General features: G+C 54.4%; 1 protein-coding gene and 1 long non-coding RNA gene across 2 annotated transcripts; one reads left to right on the forward strand and one right to left on the reverse strand.

The window, feature by feature from the left end:
* The first annotated feature begins 42 nt into the window (after nucleotides 1-42).
* On the forward strand, nucleotides 43-17,648 carry LOC128313413 (uncharacterized). Its single transcript, XR_008294073.1, has 2 exons — nucleotides 43-1,290; nucleotides 17,483-17,648. It is a non-coding gene; the product is annotated as an uncharacterized LOC128313413 (long non-coding RNA).
* Nucleotides 9,038-16,105, reverse strand: C1QL1 (complement C1q like 1). Its single transcript, XM_027048875.2, has 2 exons — nucleotides 15,217-16,105; nucleotides 9,038-9,741 (listed from the first exon to the last, which is right to left on the reverse strand). The coding sequence occupies exons 1-2, from the start codon at nucleotides 15,811-15,813 to the stop codon at nucleotides 9,562-9,564; spliced, it is 777 nt and encodes a 258-aa protein (XP_026904676.1). The 5' UTR covers nucleotides 15,814-16,105; the 3' UTR covers nucleotides 9,038-9,561.
* Nucleotides 17,649-24,058: the final 6,410 nt, after the last annotated feature.

Consider the following 24,058-nt stretch of genomic DNA (forward strand, 5'->3'; position numbering starts at 1 on the left):
AGCGCTGAAGTGTCAACTGTGCGCTTGCGCACTTCCCCTTACTGCCTGCTGGTTTTGAGGCAGCGTCTCCGACTATGGCCGCACCAGACGGGGAGAAACCTGTGTGGAGCTGGAGTACCGGGGAACAGCGGCCTACGCTGCCGTCCCTGGGACTGGGTTCATCACCACGTGCAACAACCAGATATCAAGCACGTTTTCAAACCTTTTTTTCTGTGGGCCACGATGGCATCTACCGATCCAAGAGGGACTTGTTAGCCACTGTCCAGGGTCTCTTCTCACTCCGCGACCATCCCAAGAATGAACTTCGAGAACAGCCTTGATACGGAAAAGCCGGTGGAGACAGAGAATGGCAATTCCACCCTTTTGACTTTGACAGCGTCAGGAATAGCATGGACTGGTGGTTGAATACGAGGCTCGGCTCCTTAGCGCACCGCTGGGCAGCACTGTCTCCATCCTTCATAATCGCCAGCTGCTTGGCTTCTGGTGGGCCAGCCTCATGCTGCTCCTCAATACTGGAGGTTGTGGAGGTCAGAGAGAGAGAGAGAGCCCTGCACTGAAATCAGGAAGCCCGATTCCAATCACTAGTGACTGAATCACCAATTAGTGCTAAGACTTTGGAAGTCATGGCTGCTCTCTGAGTGTCCGTTTCCTCGTCTATAAAATGGGGTAAATACCCCGTCCTTCCTACTCACCTAACACAGCATGGATGTGAAAGCCTTCCAAACCCCTAGCATTTGTAAGGGGACAGCTTTGTATGAATCTGATTAGGATGAAACAGGTGATGCCTGCCTGGAGCCAATTGCTGACCAGTTTCATTAACCCGATCAGTCCCCACCCTGGGACAATGAGAAGGTCTGAGGCATCCAAAAGAGCAGGAGACAAAATTTCCTCAGTGGGCCTGACATCAAGATGGTAGAGTCACTACTTAACACCTGGTTTATTTGACCCAAACTCTTCAATCACCTACCTGGACCTCCATTGCCTGTTCTACAAATGGGATAGCATTGCTGTTTTGGTGAGAGTAACATGAGAAAACGATACAAAGTGCTGTCACTGTAAAGCTACAAGAAAATCAGGGTATTCTTGCCATCTGCACTACCCAGGAGAAATACAACTCCTAAAGCATGGCTTCCAGCTTAAGGGTCCCATCCCCTCTCACAGAGATGTGCATTTTAACAGAGGTTTGGGATCCCCAGGAACCACCAGGGAAACAGATTCCTCTTGTGTCCTTGTCAGCCTGGTCTTGCCTTGGTCCAATTCTGGTTTGGACAATTAACTGGAGAAGGTGAGGTAAGACAGGGAGCAGAGGCTGTCCTGGCTGTGGGCAATGGGAAAGGGGACACCTCGCTTGTTACTTACAAAGATTAGAAATAATGTAAGTGCAGCATATTGCCGACATCCAATGAGATGATAATAGGTATTCTTGCATTCATTCGTCCATGAGGTATTTATTGGTGGGCCCAGAAGGTGGGGTGGTGAGTGATAAACACCATCTCCTATCTTCATGGAGGTTGCAGCCCATGAGAGAAAATAGACAATTAAGCTAGTACTAAAAATGATGTGATATATGGGCTATAAAGAGAATGAAAAAGAGGGTTGGGGGGAAGTGGCATGCAAGTTGAAGCCAAAGGAACTGTTCCTTGAATCTCAGAATCCAAGGGAAAAGAATTTTGCTGGTAAGAGAGTCATCGGAGCCCATGATACTGAGAAGCTTTGGTGGGGCCTGGCCAGGCCCACCTTAGTGGACACAAATGGAAATCCCCTGGACCCAACACTGCAGATGCTGATAAAGGGAGATTAGCCTGGCATTGGCCTAACTGGTATTTTGAGGTCTAGAACTCAGATGTGAGGGTTAGGTGAAGAATGTTGCCTTGTGTGGCGGCAGATGTTTCTGGGCTGATGTGGCCAATATGTTGTGAAAGGCAACAGGATCTCGGCTCTGGTGAGGTGTGTGTGTGGCTCTCTCACGATCTGCAACTGACAAGATCACCAAGCCTAGGTGCTCAAAGGAGGCTGAGGGGAGGCACATCCTCCCCGAATACTTATCACTACACCTCCTTGCACCTGCGTGTGGCATTAGCTGCTCCAGATATAGATCAATCTTCAAAGGTCTGTGAACCAAGTCCAGGACGTCACTCTTGCCATCCTTAAACCCCAGCCAGAGGGGCACCTGGGTGGCTCAGTCAGTTAAGCTTCCAATTTCAGCTCAGGTCACAAGCTCGCATCTGTGAGTTTGAGCCCCACGTTGGGCTCTGTGCTGACAGCTTGGAGCCTGCTTCAGATTTTGTGTCTCCCTCTCTCTCTATCCCTCCCTGTCTCTCAAAAATGAATAAACATAAAAAAAAAATCCAGACCTTGAAGTCTGGCCTAGCACAGAAGTCAAGCACAATGAAGACTGAGAAAGTGTCCACTCGGTTTATCAGCAAGGAGTTCACACTTGGCCTTGGTAGGAGCCGTTTCAGAGGAGTGGCAGCAGCCAGACCACAGTGGGAGGCGAGAAAGTTGTAACTACTCTTTTAAGTCCTCTGGTTGTCAAGGGGAGCAGAGAAAGGAGGTAGAGGCTGGAGGGAGATGCGGGGTCAAGGGAGGATTTTTTAAAGGTAGGTGAGCTTTGAAGGATGATGGGAAGGAGCTGATACAGAGTGAGCCGCTAAAGAGTAAAGAGAGGTGTGATTATCAATTAGGTGAGGTCCCCAGCGAACATGGAAGATACACTGATCAACCACTCCAGTTAGCCCACCTGGGACTGAGGGGTTTAACAGGATATAGAACTTCCAGTTTGAAAACCAGAACAGTCTTGGACAAACAAGGACAGATTTGGTACGCTGGTGGGAGGGCCTTGGATACAGAACACAGTGACAAGTTGGGCCCTGGAAGGGGGGACAGCTCTTCCATGGAGGCAAAAAGAAGTAAGAGAGGAGGGGCCCAGATGCAGGGAAGTTTGTGGATTTTATGGTAGAGGTTGGTAGAGTCACCCTCTTGACTTCTGCCTTCTCCAGGAGGTAGGAGATGTGATCACCGATCGGATAGTTTCACATTCCATCTCCTGCCTTTGCTACCAGGCCTGTCACATCATGGGTACTCAATAAAATTGGCTGAAGGAATTAGTGAATGGATGAGATCTGGGGTAGGTGTCACAGGTTGGGTACTCCATGGGGCAGACTCTGAGGTGGAGATCAGTGTGCAGGAAATTTACTGGGATGTGCTCTTGGAATGAACACGCGTGGAAGAGTCTTCAGAATTGTCCTGAGTGTAAAAGCCCTGCTAGGGTACCAGGATTTTAAACCCTCATGCTAATCTATCATTGGAAACAGGCTGACCTAAGAAGTGGGCAGGACCTTGGGCAAGGCACCCCCCATCAGCAGAGGCCATGCCTGAAGGGGACAGCTAGCCCAGAGCCACCTGCCGGCAGCACTCTCAGCAGCTGGGGAATAGATCTTTTGGTCCTGAAGGAGACCTAGGCAGTACATCACAGCACCCACCAGCAGGAGGTGGAAGTTTAGGAGAGTGACAGATGTTTGAATAGCTGCTATTATGGTAGAGTGTTTATTATGTGGCAGGCACAGTGTTATGTACTGAGTCAGCCATTGTTATGTGGAAGATGCTCTCGGTGTGGCCTTGGAGACCTGCAGGTGACTGCTGGGGGAAGTTCAGGAAGCCTTCATGGAAGAGCAGGCAATGGACCTGGGCTTTGAATAATGAACAGGTGTTCCGTAGGCAGTGGAAATAGCCCAGGGTGTAGTGGACCCATCCTTGGCTCTGGGCAGGCTGGAGAGGTCTGGTACTTACCTGGCCCTATGCAGTTGTCCTGATCCACGCTGGGGTCCTCACTCAGGGAGCAAAGGGGCCTGTGCCCTGGGCACCTGGGAAGGAACCCTCAAATTTACCCTTCACCATCTGGGGAAAGGCAGGATCCCTGCCCCTGTACAAGCTGGCCGGGCAGCAAGCATTGTGGGAAGGCATGCCAGGTGACCTGGTTGGGGAGACTGTTCTGGGTGGGAGGGAGTGAGATTCAACCCCTCTCTGCTTCCCGAGAATGGCCAGGCAAGAGGGCTGCTCCCAGAAAGGGTAAGCCATATGATCTTGGGTGAATTAATTCACCTTTCTGTGCCTCAGTTTTCTCATACAAAAAATGGGTGTGTTCGTAGTAACTATCTTGTGGGATCATTGTAAGGTTTAAATAAATGAATGCATTTGAAATTCTTAGAATAGTACATAGGTGTTCTTATGACTTGGGTGTTGATACAGAGATGAGGGTATATGTTGTTCACCCAGCTCCATTATTTCCCAAGCCCTTGGACAAGAGAAGAGAAAACCCTCAGTTCCCTGGGTTCTACCCACACCAACCCCATCCCCAAGAAGGCAGCTTCAGCAACAAATCCTAGGGGCGGGCGGGGGCAGCTCAAATTTCAAAGGGGGAGACCTTGTAAAACCTTTCCAAACATTATGTAAGTAAAACTGTAAGCCTCCATTTAGTCCAGCTCCCTGAGAGTAACTCCTCCTGACAGTTTGGGAAGCCTCCCCCCGCCCCCTCCAATAGCACTATGTCCTGGATGTCTCTGTATGACCCCTGTGGGTATCTTGAAGCTCTGGATGGTTTTTTTTACACATGTTTCTTTTAACCTTTAAAAAAAATATTTATTTATTTTTGAAACACAGAGAGAGTGCTCAAGTGGGGGAGGAGCAGAGAGAGAGGGAGACAGAGGATCCAAAGTGAGCTCTGAGCTGACAGCAGAGATGCTCAAACTCATGAACCGTGAAATAATGACCTGAGCCAATGTCAGACACTTAACCGACCGAGCCACCCAGGTGGCCCCTCTGGATGGTTTCTTATGCATCTCTGGAGCCCACACCAAACTAGGGCCTGGCCCATTGAAGATGTTCAGTAATGTTGGACAAGCAAAGCAAGTAGGGACAGGTGGATCACAGCCTTGGGGCATCCCTTCTCTCACCCCATATTGGAGGCCATAGAACAGAAGGGTGGGGGAGTCCACACTGGACGTGGGAGGACTCAGGGCATCCATTTTCAACACTTAGCTCCACACTTTGTGTACCCCAAACCAACCCCTACCCTATATTCACTTTGGGATTATCAGGGTGGGAGAACAACCCAAGAGTCTTCATCTTCTTTGATGATCACCATCACCATCCCAGGCACTGAAGTACAACTGAAAGTGGTTTAAATCATGGGGCTCAGGAAAAAAAATCACAGGGCTCAGGAGACTTGGGTTGTAATAATAATCATGCATTTGCATTTTGCTTTATAACTTACAGAACGGGTTCTCACCCACTACCTCACAGCAGCCCTTCAAGTAGATATTTTTATCGGCCCCATTTTATAGATGAAGAAACCGAGACTCCGAGAGGTCAAGTGTCTTTTCCTGAAACACTGAGCATGGCCAGAACTTGAACCCAAACCTTGTGTCTCCACTTGCCGCTGTCTCTGGTTCTATTTCTGTCCTGAGCCAACCTGAGCAATCTTGGCTTTCTCTCGGGGTCTCAGTTTTTCCAGCTGTGTAATAGGAGTTACCCACTCTGTGGTTTTGATTCTCAGTTTGGGTGGGTGGAACTAAGGGGGAACATGTTGAAAGCATGGGGGTAGCCCCCCCGTTTTCCCTCCGGCCCCCAGCTGCCCCCTCTCAGTAACCCTGCCACCCCCTTCCAGTTCCAAACATGTGTAGACTCCTCACTTCCACTTTATTATCACCTCATTTGTAGGATTTTGAGGTTTGTTACCTGGAAGGGGGCGAGGAGCTCACACCTCCAGTTCCGTTTTTCAAATATACCTTCATTGCTTGTGAAAATAACCTTATTAACAGCATCTAACCTGCTACAGCTTATGGGGGCACTCAGATAAATAAATGCGGAAGAAAACAGGGCAGGGGAAACAGCACAGCTAGCTGGAGTAGTGCAACCTTTGTACCCCTGAGATTTTCTCTTAGCCCTTGGGGGTCCTATAAGGGTGGGCAGCACGCAGGTGAGCCCCCCCCCCCAAATAGCCTAGAGCAATCGGCCGCCTTCTCTGGGTCTTTGCCTCCTGCCTCCTCCTCTGGTGTTCAGAGATCCTCTGGGAAACAGCTCCCGTGCCTCCGCAGCTCCCCTGTCTCCTGGATGCTTGTCCGGGATTGATTCTCTGGGCAGCTCCCCCTCCGAGCAGTAAATGAAATATCGGTTACCAGGAGTGAGGCGGGAGGCAATTAACCCCTAGACCTCACCGTGGCAGATGTGTTTGTAGCAAGCTGAAGCGGAGGGCTGAGCGCACCTGCCTGGCTGTCCTGCAAAGTCATCCAATTAGGACAGTCCCCAGCGGTGGGCTCCTGCTGTCCCCTCTGGTCCCCATGACCCCAGAAAGCAGGGCAGCCCCAGCCCCTAGGGCTGGCAGCTGCCTGGGCACAGGATGGCCTACCTTTCCTTGTGTGGGTGAGCTCCAGGGGCACCTCCATCCTGACACCCCCTGGCAGGGACATTATTCGTTAATTAATCACACATCTTTCTAAAGGGGAGGCAGCCTGGAGAGCTTTCTTCCTTCCTTCCTCCAGAGTGGGACCGCCATTCTGCGTGTCCAGTCTCCTTTCTATCACCCAGCCAGCCCTGTCCCCCTGGAATGTTCTTGTACCAGAAAGCCCTTGACTGAGGAGGAGAGACACATGCCCTGCTTTCAGGGATCCCCCAGTCTAAGGGGAGGTATAGCTCCTGCTCTCGGGGATCCCCAAGTTGAAGAGATAGAGTCGGTCCCTCAGGGAACCCCCAGTCCCAGGGGTTGGTCTTAGAAAGCCCTGGTTCAATAGAAAAAGCGGTGCCTACCCTCAGAGCCATTGCGAGGAAAGCCACAATCTCTGTGTTTAGGAAGTCCCCCAATCCTGGAGATACACACCTTACCCTCAACTTGCTCATAACACTGTCTTTGAGGACCCCCAGTCTGATGGAGGAGACAGAGAACTTGCCTTCAGGAAGCTTCCCATTCTAATGGTGGAGACACAGTCCTTGTCCTCCGGCATCCCAAGTCTGAGGAGGAAAAAAAACCCAGACTTTGCCCTTGGGGATTCCCTGTCTGATGGGGGAGACACTTTCCCGACAGTTTCCCCTGCTGCTGGGATGCTGCCTGAGTGACTGCAGGATACCCTTGGTGCCCTGCAAAGGAAGAAAAGGCCCTTGGCTTCAGTCCATCTCAGTTATGCCACACGCTTGCTGCGTGACCACAGGCAAGTCACGAATTTTCTTCAGACTATGATTTCCTCATCTGCAAAATGGAGATATTAGGCCCATCTCTCAAAGCGACACAAGGCTTGTCCAGTCACCAGAAATAAAAGCAAACAAGCCAGCCGGGCACTCCTACAGAAATGATTAACATGCTTTTTGTAGCAGAGGTCCCAGCCCAGTCCCTGTGGCCTCTGGGGAGGGGTGGGGAGCCGCCCAGGTATGTGGCTGGGTACCCCTGGGCCAGTGTGGCCATTAAAGAATCACAGGGGCCTGTGGGTGGCACTGGAGGCAGGGGGAAGCGCCTTCTAATCTAATCACTCTTCCCGAGGAAACTCTCATTCCAGCCAGACCTGCCAGGGGTTTTATTGGGTTTGTGGGGACCCGCGGATTTCAATCTCCAGACCCCACAGGGAAGGAACAAGCATTAAGCTAATTTTATTAAATGGCCACAGCTGGCAGTAGGGGGAAGTAGGGGCGAGAAGGGAGGATAAAGAAAGTCATTCAAGGCTGCCAGCCATGACAAGGGTCCATACATGGGGCTTGACTGGGACGGAGGCCACCCCTCCTTCCTGTCTCTCCAGCTGAGCCAGCTGGGGGTGGGGAGGCCAGATGGGACTTTTCCTCAATGTAGAGCCCCGGGGTTCTCCAAGAGGCTCGCCCCATGGCTGCTGCCCAGTGCAGATGCTTGTAAGTACATGAAGCCTCTGCAGGGCAGGGGTGGGAGTGGAAAGGCTGGGCACAGCGAGGACGGAGCTGCCTCAGAGCCATTCTTCCTCGGTTCTGCTTTGGAGACACCAGATCTTTATGAAATATGGTGCACCAGCCGAGAGCGTAGTCCTTGGTTCCAATCCTGGCATTTGCCTTTTCCTAGCTCTGTGACCCTGGCAAGTTACTGAACCTCTTTGAACCTCAGTTTCCTCACCTGAGATGGATAAAAGAATAGCACCCAGGTCAAAGGGCATGTGAGCGTTTCCTGCCGGTCTACCCCCTCCCCACACAGATCTAAGAGATAGTATATATAAGGTTCTTACGTGGTGGTCTGACACAGAGTGGGTGCTCTCTAAATATTAGCTATGGTTATTTAGGAATGCCCTAACTACTACTGTCATGGTCACATGGTCACAGGAGGTAAGGGAGGCAGACAGAGCCAGGAGACTCAACGTGTTGTCTCCAAGGAGCAGGGCTTCTTGGATTCAAGTGCAATCACAGAACTTAGTGACCATGTCACATTCATCAAGATATTTAACCTCCCTGGAAGAAGAACAAAATCTAGTCACCCAACCTCTCAGGGCTCCTTGGAGGCTTGAGTGAGGTGCCATACCTGGAAGTGTTGTGCAAACTTTCAGCGATGTATAAATAATAAAAGCTATGTTTATGAGGTAAGTCTTGTCACCTACATTTTATAGGTGAGGAAACTGAGGCCCCGAGGTGAAGTGCTTGGGCCAAGGTCAACCAGTTTTTAGTGCAAAGTGTGTTCCTGTCATTGCTGTCACTAACCCAGAACTGAAAGAGGAGTCACTTGCCCAAGATCACACACAGTGGTACCAGACTGAGAGCCCAGGTGTCCCAGTTTAAACCTTGCTGATGCCACTTTCCAGGTCAAACAAATGGAACTTTTCCACCATGGAAGAGGATGATGTAACTGGGCTGCTTCCTGTTTCTGCTGCTCAGGCACGCTTGGGCTGTGGTGAGCATTGGGCCCCTTGGCCCACCTCCTCTCAGAACAGCTGTGATTCTGGGACCTGGCTGCCCCCAGATCCATGGGAAACTTCCAGCAGACCTCTTCCCTTTCTGGAAGAAGGCAGGGTTCATGGTCCCCTCCTGCAGCTCCTCTCTAGGGCACAGACCCAAATCCAGTGGGATGGAAGTGTTTTTATTAGAGCTTTGGTCAGACGGGGCGCAGCCGGGCTGGGGCTTTAGCAGGTGCTGGGACGCTATCCAGCCCCAACCCACCCCTCTCCCAGGAGGCGCTACCCCGGAGCGGGAGGGCAGCGCATCCGAGCACAGGAAGGGACCCCGCCAAGACCTGTCCCCAGTCTGGGGCGGGCTGACGAGCTGGGTGGGTAATAAACAGTCCTATTGTACAAATATACAGCGCGGGCCAGGGCGGGGGCGGTCGACAGCGCCTCCCGGGAACCGCGACGGTGCGCTCTGGACCCGGCTCTGCGGCGAGGGCGAGCCGGCAAGGAGAGCCTAGCCGGCGGCCCGGGTGGTGATGAGGGCGGGCCGGGGGCGTCATAGCCAGGGAGGGCCGGCAGCCAGGGCTGGGGCAGCGAGGGGTTGGGTCTTCCTCAGCCCGCCGGGAGGGGGGGCCCGGGGGTGGGGGGAGCTGGGTAGGGGACGGAGGGGGACGCGGGGAGCTCAGTCGGAGTAGATGATGAAGCCGGAAAATGTGCTGTATTTGTTGCTGTTGCCGCCGTGAGCTTTGCCTCCGTCGAGTTTGATGAAGACCTCATCCCCCGCGTCCAAATGCAGGATCACGCTGTTGCTGGCGTAGTCATAGTTCTGGTCTGCGTCCTGGGCTATGGCGCTGGCGCGCACCTGCGGGGGTGGGGGTGGGGGTGGGAATAAGGGGGTGGGGAGAGTAGGGATGGTGTGTGTGAAAGGGTAGGGGGGAGGAGGGAGAGAAGTAGGGTCGGGGAGGGAGGGGGACTGTCAGAGGTAAGGCAGCCACGTGGGTAGGATCTGGAGGCCCTAAAAACCTGCCTTCAACTCTGCCTGCTTCTCTCGCGTCATCCCCCACCCCTTCCAATCATAAGTGTATGTTTTGGGAATGGGTTATAGAGGAGCCCTGGATTTCTAGGGCAGGTGTAATCTGGGTCTGAATTAGGAATTAAGGTGGAGTTGGCCTCCTTAACTCCTGTAGGTCTTACCGTCTGGCCTGCCGAGGACGTCAACAATGCCTTCAGGGATTGCCCAGCCTGGAACTCCCTCCTTGCAGAGAGGAATTCTCTGGAACACCAGGGGATGGAGGGCCATCCCTTCTCTCCTTATCCCTTCCTCTCTGCTTTAATTGTAACAAAAATACCTTACCTTTCAGCCACACCCACCTGTTCTTATGTCAGTGGATGGACACAGGGATGGACACCTTGGCCCCATAGGTCAGGTGGCTAGACTAATGCCAGCTGGCTACTAAGCAACCACCCTAGTACCAGAACCCAATATTTCAACTCCTTGTCTGTAGTTCGTTCTGGGGTCTTTCATACTGGAGCAGTGAGATGGAAGGTCTGGTAATTATTTCCCCTCCCAAGGCTCAGATTGAGCCTGCATCCTGGCCTCCAAAGAGCTATAGATATACCTGTGACTATTATCCCACCCACAGAGGACCTTGGGCTCCTCCTGTCTCACCACAGAACGGTAGAAAGGAAGTGGGTGGAGGGAGGGAATCCAGGCTTTCCATCTTTGTGTGATCCTCAGTCTGATCTGCTATCCCTTCCAGTCCTTGTTTGGATGGGTGAGGGGAGGGACAGGCAGTTCAATGAAGCAAGAGGGCACCAACATTTGTGTGTGAAGTCTGCTGGTCACTTCTGGGGGCTCCGACTATCATCATTAGATACTGAGGGTGAGTGATGGTGAACAAATTCCCTCCAGGCATTCCTCTCCAACTGAGTCAACACAGGGCCTGAGCCATAGGATCTGGGGCCTTTCCAGGATAGCCTGGGTGGAGAATGGGAAGACAGGGGACATCTCCAAGGTGCAGGCTTGTGTTGGGGGAGGCTGCATTGAGTGGGGTTCTCTCAGTCAGGCTTTTCAACAGCCCCTCTCCAACCGGCCCCTTTCCTGAAGGCAGCTCTCCCAAAGGCTAACAGTCTGGGCTGGACCAAGCCAAATTAGGGGAAGGGTCCATTCTCCTTCCTGGGCAGGAGACAGAACTGCAGGTCAGCTGTGCCGAAGCTGCTGAGTCAGCAGCAATGCTACAATGGGGGCACCCAACGTATTTGCATGCTGGCTGCCATTTAAAGCCCAGATCCTTCCAGTCCCTTCTCTCCCCTCAATCTCTTCTTCCCCCGACCAGGGGCAAGAACCGTTTGGGGACACTTAGCTGGGAAAACTCACAGTTCAGCTAAAGGTGGGAAAAAGCAAATGAGGGGAAGATGCTGTCTTTCAAAAAGCTCAATTTCTCTGTTCAGAAAAAGGATGAGAAGATCCCGCCTCACCACTGCCACCTTTATAAAAGCCTTCAGATGGTGGGGGAAAAATTTTTAATCTGGATGGGGCTTTGTGTTACTAGGAAAGCACTCAAAGAAAGCAGCCAACTTCTATATTGTTCCCTGGGCCCTAATCCTCGTAGTATTTATTATTACGTATGCATTTCATTATCTTTGCTAATAAATTACTACTAATAACAATTATTTTTATTACCCAGATTAATTGAGCTTTAACTCATTAAAACAGTGTGCTTCTTAATAGCCAAATCCATTAGAACACAGTCATCTGTCATCAGGAATCTCCTGGTGATGTGACAGGCATCAGAACTGTTATGCTTATGTTTATTATTTATTCATCACCATGATTGTTGCTGTGATTATCCTAATTATCCACGGAGGCAGGAAAAATTGATGCCCTTCCATCCTTAGATAGTGGGGGGATCCAGGAATGGAACCCAGGGGTCCTGATTCTCTGCCTGAGACAGGAAACAGTTGAGGCATCCAGCTTCTCCTGGAGGCCATGGGGGAAATTTGGGGAATTGAGGCTGCCATGGAAGGAGGAAAGCAAGTCTGGGACTTGTCACGAGGGGGCGCTGTAGAATCACCTCCTCAAGGGCTGCCAGGGGAAGGGAAACTGAGGCAGTGGTCTGATCAGGGCCCTGGAGGGAGGAGTGGGGAGAACCCAAGAAACAAGCTCCTGCCCCCGGATCAGTGCTGGGGTGTTGGATGTACAGGAGTGGCTCCCACAGGCAACCAGCCTGGCCCACAGGGGACACTTGTGCTTTCACATATTTCCTGGGTCCCTGCTGAGTTAGGCACTGTGCTCTGTGCTGTGAAAAGCATTCAGGGCTCGCTAGAAAAGGACAGTGGGGAGCCCCTCTCCCACTGCCAGGCATCAGGCTGAGCTCCAGTGAGGCCTTTATGCTGGAGTCCTCAATTTATCTACTACCCCATCTCTCACCTCACTCAGGTTCTGTTGTCCAAGCCCTTCCCCGTTTGTGATATTCACCTCCCCAAAGTCCCTGCCCTGGACAAGTGGCGCCCTGGCCATAGACCCTGGTCCATCCCCACACAGCCCCCTCTCTCCTGGCCCAGTGTATTAATTTCATGTCTTCCCTGACATCCGAACTGTGGATCTTTGAGGCAGCTGCAGGGAGCTTACCTCACTCAGGGCACCACTCCTAACTTACAGCCCCTTCCTCGGGCTCCTCAGATCCCCATGTCCTAAAGACCAGGCCTTGGTGTCCTCAGGCTACACAGTGGTGACTCAAGGCTCCCCTTGGGGAGAGGGGCTGGTGGGCCTCAGGCAAGGACAGAGCGGGGGGACTCGGCGCTTCAGTGACCTCTCCCCTCCCTATCTTGCCGAGGGAAAGGCCAAGGACCAATTTCAGTCCTGCCTTCCTGAGGAAATTCTGGAAGCATTTCTTCAGGCAGGAAGCCAGAAAGGAAAAGCACAGAGCCCAGCAGTGCCCCAGGTCTTGCAGCCATGGGAGGCAGAAGCCCCTCTGTTCTGTTCCTGTCCATTGCCCAGAGCCATCATTTTGTCTCTGCTCACTTGAATGTCCTCTTCTACCTCTGAGCCAGCCTTTCCCTGCACTTGACCTTTTTATTTCCTCCCTAGCCATGTCTCCTCACCTTGGGGACCAGCCCAGTTTTGCCATCCTCTCCCCTGACCAGGTTGGTCTGAGTGGGGGCAGGCACCAGTGAATTATTCCCTCCAGCTAACACATTTAGGGATGGGAGTTGCCAGCTGAGCCCCCAATCCCCCTCTAACACACCAATTGCTGGGGTGTGTTATTGGGTGGTTACTATTATCTCTCCTGCACAGACCATGAGGTCCTGTAGGGCAAGTGGATCAAACCCCTGCTACCTAGCTCCACACCTGCCTCTTAGTCGGGGCTCGAAGTGAGTACGTGGGATGACTAGTGAGACTTAACGAGTCTTTTGAGCAATCTGGAAGGACAAGTCACAAAGAACGTACGGGAGAGGGGTGTAGGCCCCAGTTTTTAGTCGGGGGGCATGGTCTGAGTAACTGTTAAAATGCTGGATCTGTGAACCCCCTAGTTAAAGCCACCTCCTATTTTCTACTAGCCTGTGGTCCCACCGCCAGTGAGTACCTCCTTGTCAGGTTGTGCCAGTGCCTTGCCCCTACTGAAGGGGGAAGAGGCTTTGAGATGGTTTCACCTCCCAGTGACTGAAGCAAGTGATCCTGCCCAAGCAGACATCACCTTTGGGGTCTCCTCGTGCCTCATCTCTGGAGCCCCACTGGAACCTCCTGAGGTGGTACAAGGCCTAGGGCCCACTGGTGCTCTGGTGACCAGCTTCCTATCCAGACAAAATGGGCCCCCAGCCCCCTTAGACCTCAGCTCGGTGCCAGCCCAAACTTTCTTTGGGAAAGGAAGAAATTCTATTGATGAAGGTGACATTGCTGCATCCTTTATTGGTGATTAATAAGGGAAATCGTGGGGCTGTCTGCAGAGTGAGCTCTCACTGGATACTGAGGCCTCCCATTTGGTCAGGAACGAAGAACAAAGAGGAGAGACACGGGAAGCCTCATAGAGACCAAGTGAGAGAGAAACACTCAAGGAATAAAGAGGGGTGTTAAGCCTGGGGGGAGAGAGGCCAGAGACTCAGGAGAGACAGATAGGACTGGTAGACACAGGAGACAGATGGGGACAAGAGACAGAGTAGGAGAAAGAGGCAGGCAGGAGAGAAAGAAGAGGGGGCAGACTTACAAGTGCCTGGTAGTCTTTGTGCTGACTCCCAGGCCTGTCCTTTCCCCCACGCCCAAGCCAGGGTCTACCTGCAGTGGGAAGGATTCCAACAGGGTCCGGGGTCCCAGTCGCAGGAAATTTCTTCCCAACTCCCACCATCCTAGCTTTAGTTCTGACCCATGCTGGTCTCCTTCACAGGAATGCTCCGCCTCACCGCCCCCCCCCCCCCCAGTGGCCCTAGGCCATGGTGGTCTGGGAGCCCTGGAAAGGGAGGGAGTATCAAAAGGAGAGTGAGCTGGGCAAAACTGTCCCCCTAGGGCAGGATTAGGTCGAGGCTGGTTCTGGGGCAGCAGTTACAGGAAGAGCACCATGTACTACCCTCACAATACCAAGGGGCCCACCTAGCTGCCTGCTAGCTTCGGTCTTTGGGATGGGGAAAGTGAACGCAGAGGATCCCCTGACACTCCTGGAGTCAGGAGCTGCAGCTGCAAGATCAAGGGAGGGGGAGTTTCCACCTCTTTGCCTCCCTCAGGAGGAAAAACTTTTCCCCCCAGAGGTTGCTTTCCTGCGCCTGTAGCTCTGACACGGTGGGAAGCGGCCGGGCAGCCCCGCGTTTTGCAAAGGGCGTCAGATCGGCGCAGTGGTCCCTTCTCAAGGGCGGAGGATGTATTGCAGCTAAGGCTTCGCGCCCCTGGCTCCCTTTGCCTCTGTGCCCAAAACATCTCCTACAGCTCTCCTTGGCTTGCGCGCCTAGCGGTGCGCCTGGACGCCCGCGGGCGCGGAGGCTGCCTTCCCTAGAGCCCATCATTGCCCTCCCCTAATTGCCCGCTGGTATCAACCAGAATTCCAGCTCTCAGATATCGCTTCCCAAGGGCCAAGCCCCCAAGGACCAGTCCGCGCGCCTGGGAGCCCTGCGCTGTGATTATTTGCATTTATCTCCCGCATTTCCAAGCCGCGCGCAGGTGCCCAGAGGCGTCTGCCTTGCAGCCAGTGCCCAGGAACCGAAGAGTTAGTGCCAACAGGCCCACCATCCCCGCATGTGATGCCTAAGCGGGGCCGCTGTAGGGTCTCTACCTGTGCTCGCTGGTACCCTATGCCCCGGGCTCCCTGGGTGCCCTGCCCCCAGGCCAGCCCCATGCCCCCGCCGGGCCCACCTGGCCGTTCTTGCAGAGGTCCGCCCACATACTGGTGCCGTCGCCGCCTCGCATGAGGACGTGGTAGGTGAAAAAGTAGGTGCCGGGAATGTTGCACGTAAACTTGCCGCTGGTAGCGTCGTAGTTGTTGCCTAGGTTAGTGACCACGTCGTCGAACTTGAGCACCTCGTAACCCTCGTGAGGGTTCTTGAGGCCGGCGTAGAAGGCCACGCGTGGCACCGTGGTGTAGGTGGCCGTGCTGATTGCGCCGCTGCCCCCTGCACCCGGCAGCCCGGGAGGGCCGGTCTTGCCCGGCTCACCCTTCTCCCCGGGTGGCCCCACAGGACCCGGAGGACCTGGATCCCCAGGGGGCCCGGGGGGGCCCGGCTTGCCTGTGCGGCCCGGTTTCCCCTGGGGGCCCTGCACCAGCGTGGAAGGCGGGGGCGCGCCGCTCTGCTCGCTCAGGGCGTCGCCGCCGTCGGGCCGCGCGCCGGCGCCGGGGCCCCGCGCGGGGTAGGGGTCGCATACCATGCGGCAGGTGCCCAGCATCTCATAGTGGCCGTCCGGGCCGCCCGAGCTCACCAGCACGGGGATGAGCACCACCAGCACCAGCAGCATCACCACGCCCGCAGCGGCCGCCAGCAGCGTTTTCCGGCCGGCGCGGAGCCTGGGGAGCGCCGGGCCGCCCGGCCGCGCCGTCGGGGCAATGGTGCCGGCGGGCGGGGGGCGCGGGCAGGACGCCCGCGCTCAAGGGCGGTCCGGCGGGGCTGCGGGCATGGGGCCGGGCCCGGAGCGCCGCGCTGCGCTGGATGCGCTGCCGAGCCCAGCCGCCGGCTCCTGCCTCGCGCCTCCCTCCCGCTGCGCGGCCGGACTGTGAGCGGCGGCAGCCGCGTCCTGCCGGGCTCCTCCCGCCTCCTCGCGCTCGGGCCACCGCCCCCTCCGCCCCGCCCCGCCCCGCCCCACCAGCTCCGCGCTGCTCCGCGCCCGCGAGGGGTGGGGCTGCGGGCGGGGTCGGCACCTAATTGGGCCGCTGGCGGAAGGGCTCCGCCCACCCAGGGGGCGGGGCCGGGGGCGGGGCCGCGGAGATGAAGGCCAGAGCCCAGAGAGGAACCCGGAGACTCCGCGAGCTACAGGCTGAGATTCAGAAATGGGGAGGATACTAGAGTCTGAGAAACAGCAGAGTCTCCTACAGGAGATGGGGGAGTAGAGGCCGAAAGCCGAGTGGACGAGAGGGCTACAGGGAGAGCTAGAGAGAGCTGAGGGAGACAGAGAGGAGAGGCCTCGAGGGTTTGTTTCGAAGAAAACCGGGAAGGGAGGCTCCAGGGGCCACCGCACGCAGGGTGTGGAGGCTGGGTCGCGGGTTCCCCAGTCTACGGGGATAGAGAACAATTGAGGGGAGTATGAAGCGGGGAGCAGAAAAAGGACAAGGAAGAGGATGAGAGGGAAGAAGAGAGGAAGGCAAAAGGAAGATGGGGACGGGGGGGGGGGTGGCATTCTGCACTCAGGCCTCGCAGACCACCCATCCAGGAGATCTGAGGATGGTGTGACTGTCAGGGTGCGAGATCTGCGAGCACTGACAGCAGCTGCCCCTCCTCTTTTCTGGCGCCCAGCTGGCTGTTCCCTGGACCCATCTTCCTCCAGGATGGGCAGGATATTCTACCCATACCTCCTTGCCTCTGCCCCTTCCTCACCGAGCTCCAGGCCAGACAAGGCTGCTTTTTCCTGGGGGTTGTGTAGGGTCCTCCATTTTCCTCTGATGACACCTCTTATCCCTGCTTTCAGACAAGGGAGAAGTGGGAGCCCTAAATAAGAAAGTGGGCACCCCACCTCATTTCTACATTCTGACCAATGCAAACAATCCCTGAGTGGTAGCTCCCTTTTCAAGCCTCCAAGAGGGGCGATAGGTCTCCTCCAGCCCCTTAGCTCCTCCTCCACCCTAGCTTCCTCAGCAGTCCCCTAAATCTTCTCCCCGTCAGGTTGCATGAGGCAATCCTCTTCCTCAAGTGCAGTAAAGTGTTTAGGTTGCATAAACGGAAATGTGTCTGCTTCCATCAAAATATTTGTCACATTATTTGAGGCCTCGCTCGTGCTGCTCCACTGCTCCTCCTTCACCCTCCTTTATCCAGCCCACCAGGGAGGGCTCTGCCATTGGGAGGCCTCTGGCTTCTGCTGAAGGATGACCCTCCAGCTTCTTTCTTTTCTCCCAAGAGGCCCCGTGCCACCTCACACTCTCCCCCTGCTGACCTGTCAAAACGTCCACATGATTCTCTGACTTTCTCTACCCTAGGTTGAGACTGATTACAGCTACCCCTGGGAGGAGGAAAGGGACACGAGAATGTGAAATGAGGAACTATGAAAGAGGACCTTCCAAGCACTGATAGCAGCGTGAGGTTGAGTGGCCCCCACCACCAAAGAAGGAGCAAAAACCCTCAATAAATAGCATTTGTCCTGGGCTTACTGCGTGCAGGGCCCTGTATTGAATGCTTTACATACATGATCACACTCAATCTTCACACCAATCCCTAGAGGTAAAACCCATCATTATTCTCATTTTACAGATGGAGAACTGAGGCTCTGACAAGTTAAGAGATTTGCCCAAAGTCACACAACTAATAAGTGGTGGAATCGGGATTCAAACCCGCAGCCCAACTCCAGGCTCTTCCAACCCCGGAGGGATTGGGTCTTTAGGTACTGTTCACTGTCCAAAAAGAAGAAGGTGGTAAGTCTGGCAGAAGGGGGACGCTGGGCTGTGCAGCTAGACCTCCCAGGCTCAGGAAGACAGTCCTCAGCTGTCAGTCCGCCTCCTCCCCCCACCCCCACCTTGATCTCCCCTAGTATGACTTCTCGCAGAGAGACAGAGTTGGTGACCCGAGGGACAAGTGCGCCGTCTTTAGCGTGTGATTTGCACAACCCCCCTCCCCCAGGTTCGCACGCACACGGGTCTCTCCCCTGCTGTCCAGCCGGGGCTCGTCTGCCGCCGCCCCCACCCCCACCCCCACCCCCTCAGCCCTCCCAGGACCCGCGGAGAAAGTGCGGCGGGCGACCCAGGTCGGGGACCAGGCGGGAGCACCCGCCTCCCGCGCTTTCCCCGCGTCCGAGGGGCGCGCTCACCGCGGCGAGGCGGCCTGGCCGCCCGCCCCCCGAAAGACCGCCCGCTCCCTGGCGCGGTGTGGCGTCTCTGTCAGCCCAGCCGGATTCTCCCCGCTTCGCTGGAGTGGAAAATAACGGCTTCAAACTTTGCAGAGAGGAGCTGGTGCCAGCACTTTAATTAACAGCCATCTTGGCCTGTGAGCCTGGGCCACCGGCTCCCGCCTCCCGCCTCCCGCCGGCTCGCCGGGCCCCGCCTCGGCCCCGCCCAGGTCCCCGAGGGACACGAACCCCCACCGCGGAGTCGGGCGCCCCTTTTCCGCCCGGACGTGAGGGCCTGGACGGTTGGGAGGGCGGGCGCTGCCTTGGGGGGCGTCCCCCAGCTTAATGACTGCGGACCTCCCCCACCCCGCCCCCCCCACCAAATTCTCTGGAGCTCGGCGGTTGAAGAATTCGAGATCTGCGTGCCAGTCCTAGCTGGTGATTTTAGGATAGCCTAACCTGCAGCGCCTCAAGTGTCCTCCTCTGGAAAAAGGGCTGTTGTGAGAATGAAATGAGATATAACGTAGGTGAGCACCGGGCTCTGTACCTGACCTTTGTTATGCATCCAGTAAATGGTGGCTAATATAATTCTTTCACCTCCAGGCTAAGAAGGCCCTTCCACCACCACTAGGCCTTGGGGCTCTTTCTCCTGCCTTCTTCCTACAGGTTGCTGGTCTTAGCGCTAGGATAGGAGGACCATGGCCTAGGCTTCTAAGTTCAGAGACAAGACTAGATGAGTGATGAAGGGCCCCTGGGGTTCTGGCTTTCTGTTCTCTTCCTCAACCACCTGTCAAGGCCAGGGACCCAAGTTTACAGAAGGGGAAAGACATGAGCAGCGGTGGAAGAGAGCTGGGGGCTGAAGATCTGGCTTTGTTTTCCCTCCTGTGACTGGGAGCCCCCTCACTCCTAGAGCCCCCGTCATTTCAGGGGTGGGGAGGGGGGTGCTGGCCATTGCGGCGGTGTGCGGAGGGTACAGTAAGACTCTTCATTTACACATAGCTGACTTTAGGAAACTGGGTGGCTGTTCCGTGGTATTTTGGGGTTTTTTGAATGAATGTGAGTGGGTGTGAACGTGTAAGAGACAGTTTGTGTTAGTGTGTGTCTGGGTTTGTGAGTGACGAGGGGGATGCTGTGCCCTGAATCATCAGCTGGCAGACCTGCGTTCATTTGTTCACTTGTTCATTCAGTAAACATTTACTGAGAACATCTAGCTGGGCGCTATGACGTGGTAGTGCTGGTGTGTCCAAAAATGAGTAAGACCGAAGCCATACCCCTGAGGAGCTCACTCTTTGGCAGGTGACACAGGCAGCAAGAAATGGTAAATGTTATGACACTTATGAAAGTTTTTTGAGCACTCACCAAGGGCAAGATCTTGTTCTAAGTACTTTACATGGATTATCTTATTTAAATTTAACAACCTATTATCATGGACTTAAAACTATCACATGGCTTCCATCATTGAATATCAATAACCCCATGAGGTAGGCAGTGTTATTTTCCCCATTTTATAGCTGAGGAAGGACTAAGGCTTGGGTACGGGTTTGCATTAGGCGATATGAAGCACAGATGGAAAAGTCTCTGTCCAGAGGACTCCGGAAGACTTCAGAGGGATGGTGTCACTTTTTCCATCTGTCTCATGCATCAATCCTCCGTCCATTCTATAAGCTCATATTAACTGACTGTCCACCGCATCTCTTGTTATCACAGGACACAGTGATGGCATGAAAAGGCTTCTGACCTTATGTAGTTTACAGTGTCTGGAAGGAACCTGGACAGTTAAACAACCACCTGCTATCTAGCTTGACAAACTACCTGGGAATATGTGGGGTGCTATAGGAGTACGCAACAGTGTTGACTACATTAATCTGAGGGAGGGAATCATAGGGAGCTCCCTGGAGGAAGTGATATTTAAGTTTAAGCCCTGATGAAAAAGGATGGCAAGGTGAAGAGGAAGGCCACCAGAGGTGGAGGTAAAAGGGAGGGAGGGAAGATTATTCCAGGCACAGGGAACAGCCTGTGCTTAGGCCAAGCTTGCAGGACATTGTGGGCTGTGACAAGGAGTGTATAATTCATCCTAAGGGCAGGTAGAAACTACTGAAAGGTGTTGAATGAGTGATATAATCAGACTAGAAGGATCTCTCTGGTTTGTGTGGAGTGGAGGGGTTAAAACATAGTAAGAGTATCATAGGCAGATTAGGTAGGAGGAAGTTGCAGTGGTCCAGGTGAGAGCTGATCGTGGCCTGATGTGGATGGGATGGGAGTGGGGTGGGGAGCATATTTCCAGGTTTGTAGAAGGATCTTGAAATGTTTATGAAATGAATGAAGATGGATGAATGTTTTTGCGGTCACCTGGGTACCAATGTGTGCCAGTCACTTTACATACGCTATTTCGTTTAATCCTCACTAGAAGTGTAAGGAGTAAGCACGTCGGAGTCTTCATGTTGGAGATGAGGATGCTGAGGCTCAGAGAAGTTAAGTAACTTGCCTGGGATCACACAGTTGGTAAGAGAGAGAGAGAGAGTCAGGATTACAACTCAGGTCTGTTTGACCCCAAGTAGGGGCTCTTTACCACTTGGCCCAACAGGTACGTACCTGGTAGGAAGAGCAAGGAAAGGCACTTGAGTGAGAAAGAACAGCTTGAATCAGCCAGTTGTGTGAAAGGCATGTTTTTGGTTTTGAGTTGAAGCCACTGGTCTACAGTCCTGGCTCGGGCAGGATGGAGGGCTGGGCAGCAAGAGACAGAGGCTGGATCTCAAGGCTGTTAGGCCGTGAACTTGCCGTGTGTGTTTGGGGAAGTCTCATCACACTTTAGGGCTTTCATTTCTTTCTCCGGGCTGGAGAATTGTCCAGGGCAGCTCTGAGAGGTTGTGATTCTCCTATTAAAGAAAACTCCCCATTGTCATCCATTAAAATATTTAAAATCCCTGTATGACATTTTAACTCAGATACTTCCAGATCCACCACGGGAAAGGCCTCCGTAATTTCAGCCCCCTTTGGAGAGGGAACGTTTGGTCAACAAGGGTGAGAGAATGGAAGTTGTATTGTGATCTGGGGGTGAAGGGCCAGGACACCCTGAAGCGGGTTGGCCCTGGGGCTAGGACTCAGAATTCCTCAGTCTGACTGGGTTTCCCAGGTTGGTGAGGAACCTTCTTCAGAAGCCCCTTCCCCAGCCCCCATATCCGGAGGAGGAGTGGGTGGCATTAAGGGGGCAGAACCCAAGAACCCACATCATAGGCAGGTTTTCATATTCCCTCGCCAGAGAGCTCTGGGCTTTGTGCCTGGGGGTTCCATTTGTGCCTGGGGGTTCCCTGGACCTCCTTCCCCTACCCCCCTCCCCACCTCAGCCCAGCAACCACCTGCTGCCCCTCCTAACCCAGCACGAGGGAGGCGGCTCCGAACAGGCCCTGGCTGTGGGACTGGGACGAGAGACCTAATAAGAGCTGCGTCTCCCAGCTGCATGTATAAGTAATGAGGCTCTGCAGCCCCAACAGGAACCAATATAATGGCGGGTGCGCAGGGTCAGCCTGAGAGACAGATAGCAGGACGCGGGAGTGACAGGCAGTGCAATTATGCTGAGCCTCCTGCAAAGGCAGCAGAGAGAAGGCCCCTGTCTGGCCAGCAGGGTCTGCATGCTTCTCACCCCCTCCCGCAGGCATTGACTATTCCAGAACCCCCTCTCCCCTCTACTCCCTGCTCCCCCAGCTTCAGGCAAGGTGGTGGAAGGCAGAGAGGAGGAGAAGGGTTGGGGAGAGGGCAATGGAGGAGCAACTGGGCTGGTGGGGAGTAGCTGGTTTTCCTGGGTTCTGGGGAGAAAGCCTCCTACTCCCCAGGATGACTGGGGAAGGCTTTTTCTTTGGAAGTGTTGTCTCTCGTAGGAAAAAGCCTACCCCTGCATTCTTATCCCAGGAGACCTAGACTTAGGGTCTGGAAAGGTTTTAGAGACCTCTCCTTTGACACACAGGGAAACTGAGGCCCAGAGAGGAGAACTAGCTTGCCCGAGGTCATAGACCTATCGGAGGCAGAGCCAGATGGGAGCTCCTTGAGCCCTTTTCGGGACCCTACTGGTGGGGGTCAGGAGGCAAGGGGAGGAGGGACTGATTGATCCCCCCAGTACCAGGTGGTCCCCACAGGCTCTCTGAGGGTAGTAGTGGAAGGTGCGTCTTGGAGAGGTCTGACAGCTGGGTGTGGGGGTTGGAACTCTGTCTGCAGCAGTGTCCTTGGAGAGCCCGAATCCACCAGAGCTGGGGGGGCCCAGCCCCACTTCCGTATTTAGGTGCTCATATCGGAGCACCTCACAGCCATGTATTTGAGAACGGAAGTAACTGAGACAGGATCTCTGAGGTGGCAGGGCCAGTCGAGCAATGGACCAGAGCGGCGGGTGCTTAGTAAATGTTCACTAAACTGAACCCTTGAATGGGGCCAGCTTCAAGGACGTGCCGCCTGTGCACTGACAAAGGCCTTGCCCCCAGAAGGGACCTGCACTTGGTTTTCTGTTTTGCTATCACTGTCTTGAAGTTGGCTCCACATTTTCATCTCATCCTGGGTCCTGTCAATTACATAGCTGGTCCTGCTCCTGAAACGGAGATGTGGTTTGTTCTTGGAGGGGCTCTCCTGGCTTTTCCCTGCCCCAAGCTCACCCCAGGATCCCCCAAGTGGAGGGGAGCACAGAGCTAGGAGAAGCTGACGTTTGAGGGTCTCCACCCCACAAGGGCTGACTATGCATGTGTGCGGTTGGGAGAACCTGGCTGCTCTGACCTGTCAGCCTCCATCTCATCCACGGGCCTGTGTGCCCATCACTGACTCAGGCAGAGGGCAGGGCGTGGGGTGTATGGAGGTGGGTGCCAACACACAGACCTCCTGGTCCCAGCTGGAGTTCTCTGTCCCTTGGGGAGACTTGGGCTCTCTGCTTATTTGCACCCGGCCCCCACTAGGGCAGGAGGGGCTGGCTAGGGGTGGGGTGGGAGGCTTAATTAGCAGCCCAAACCAGGCAGCAGGCGGTGGGCGCAGAGCAGGCTGACTTTTCCCGCTATAGATCTGCTCTCCAGGAGAGGCACTAGCCGGCTGGCTTAGGCTCTGGCTGGGCTATTTTAGGAATATTCTTAACTCTTCCTGTGCCACCGCCATCACTGGACCTCTCTGCCAGCTCCAGACTGTCCTCCTCCCCATCCCTCCTCCCAGGTCCTTGCTTTTGCTCTCTGGCAGCTGAGAAGGTCACAGTTTCCTCCTGGGTGAGGCCAGCTGCCTTTCGCCAAGAGAAGTTTCCATCTCTGCCCCCTCCCTCAGCTCCCCTTGTCCCGCCCTGTGTCTTCTCCCTCTCCCCTTCATCACAGCTCTGGCCTAAGGAGATTAGCAGATTTCAGCATTTCCCTAGCCCCTTCTTCTCACCTTGTGAAATTGGGATGGTTAGGCTCCCCGACCATAGTGAAAACAGCTGGCCTGGGCCCCTGAGAAAAGCCAGGAAACCACAGTCCAGGCCTCCTGCCTGCATGACTTTAATGCCCCATTAGGGCCAAGTTTCCATTTGGATAGCCCACACAAGCAGCCAGAACCTCACAACATCGTGGGGTTCCCTCTCCCTATTTTTTTCTCCCACTCCAGTGCCTGGCTTCTTGGACAAATTAGGCCAGGATACAGGGATTACTTGGGCAAGGCCAAGGGAAGTCCCACTGGGGCCCAAAAGGGTCCATCATTAATAAACCTGAAATTCTAGTTAAGATAGGGGAAGAGGTCTCAG

The sequence above is a fragment of the Acinonyx jubatus genome, chromosome E1 (genome assembly GCF_027475565.1).
Source record: "Acinonyx jubatus isolate Ajub_Pintada_27869175 chromosome E1, VMU_Ajub_asm_v1.0, whole genome shotgun sequence".
Taxonomy (NCBI): domain Eukaryota; kingdom Metazoa; phylum Chordata; class Mammalia; order Carnivora; family Felidae; genus Acinonyx; species Acinonyx jubatus.

Bases quoted from the DNA above. Each gene is read 5' to 3' on its own strand.
- C1QL1 (XM_027048875.2), bottom strand. From the start codon at position 15,813: ATGCTGCTGGTGCTGGTGGTGCTCATCCCCGTGCTGGTGAGCTCGGGC. The intron at 9,742-15,216 runs GTGGGCCCGGCG...CCACCCCCGCAG, and splicing joins ACCTCTGCAAGAACGGCCAG to GTGCGCGCCAGCGCCATAGC.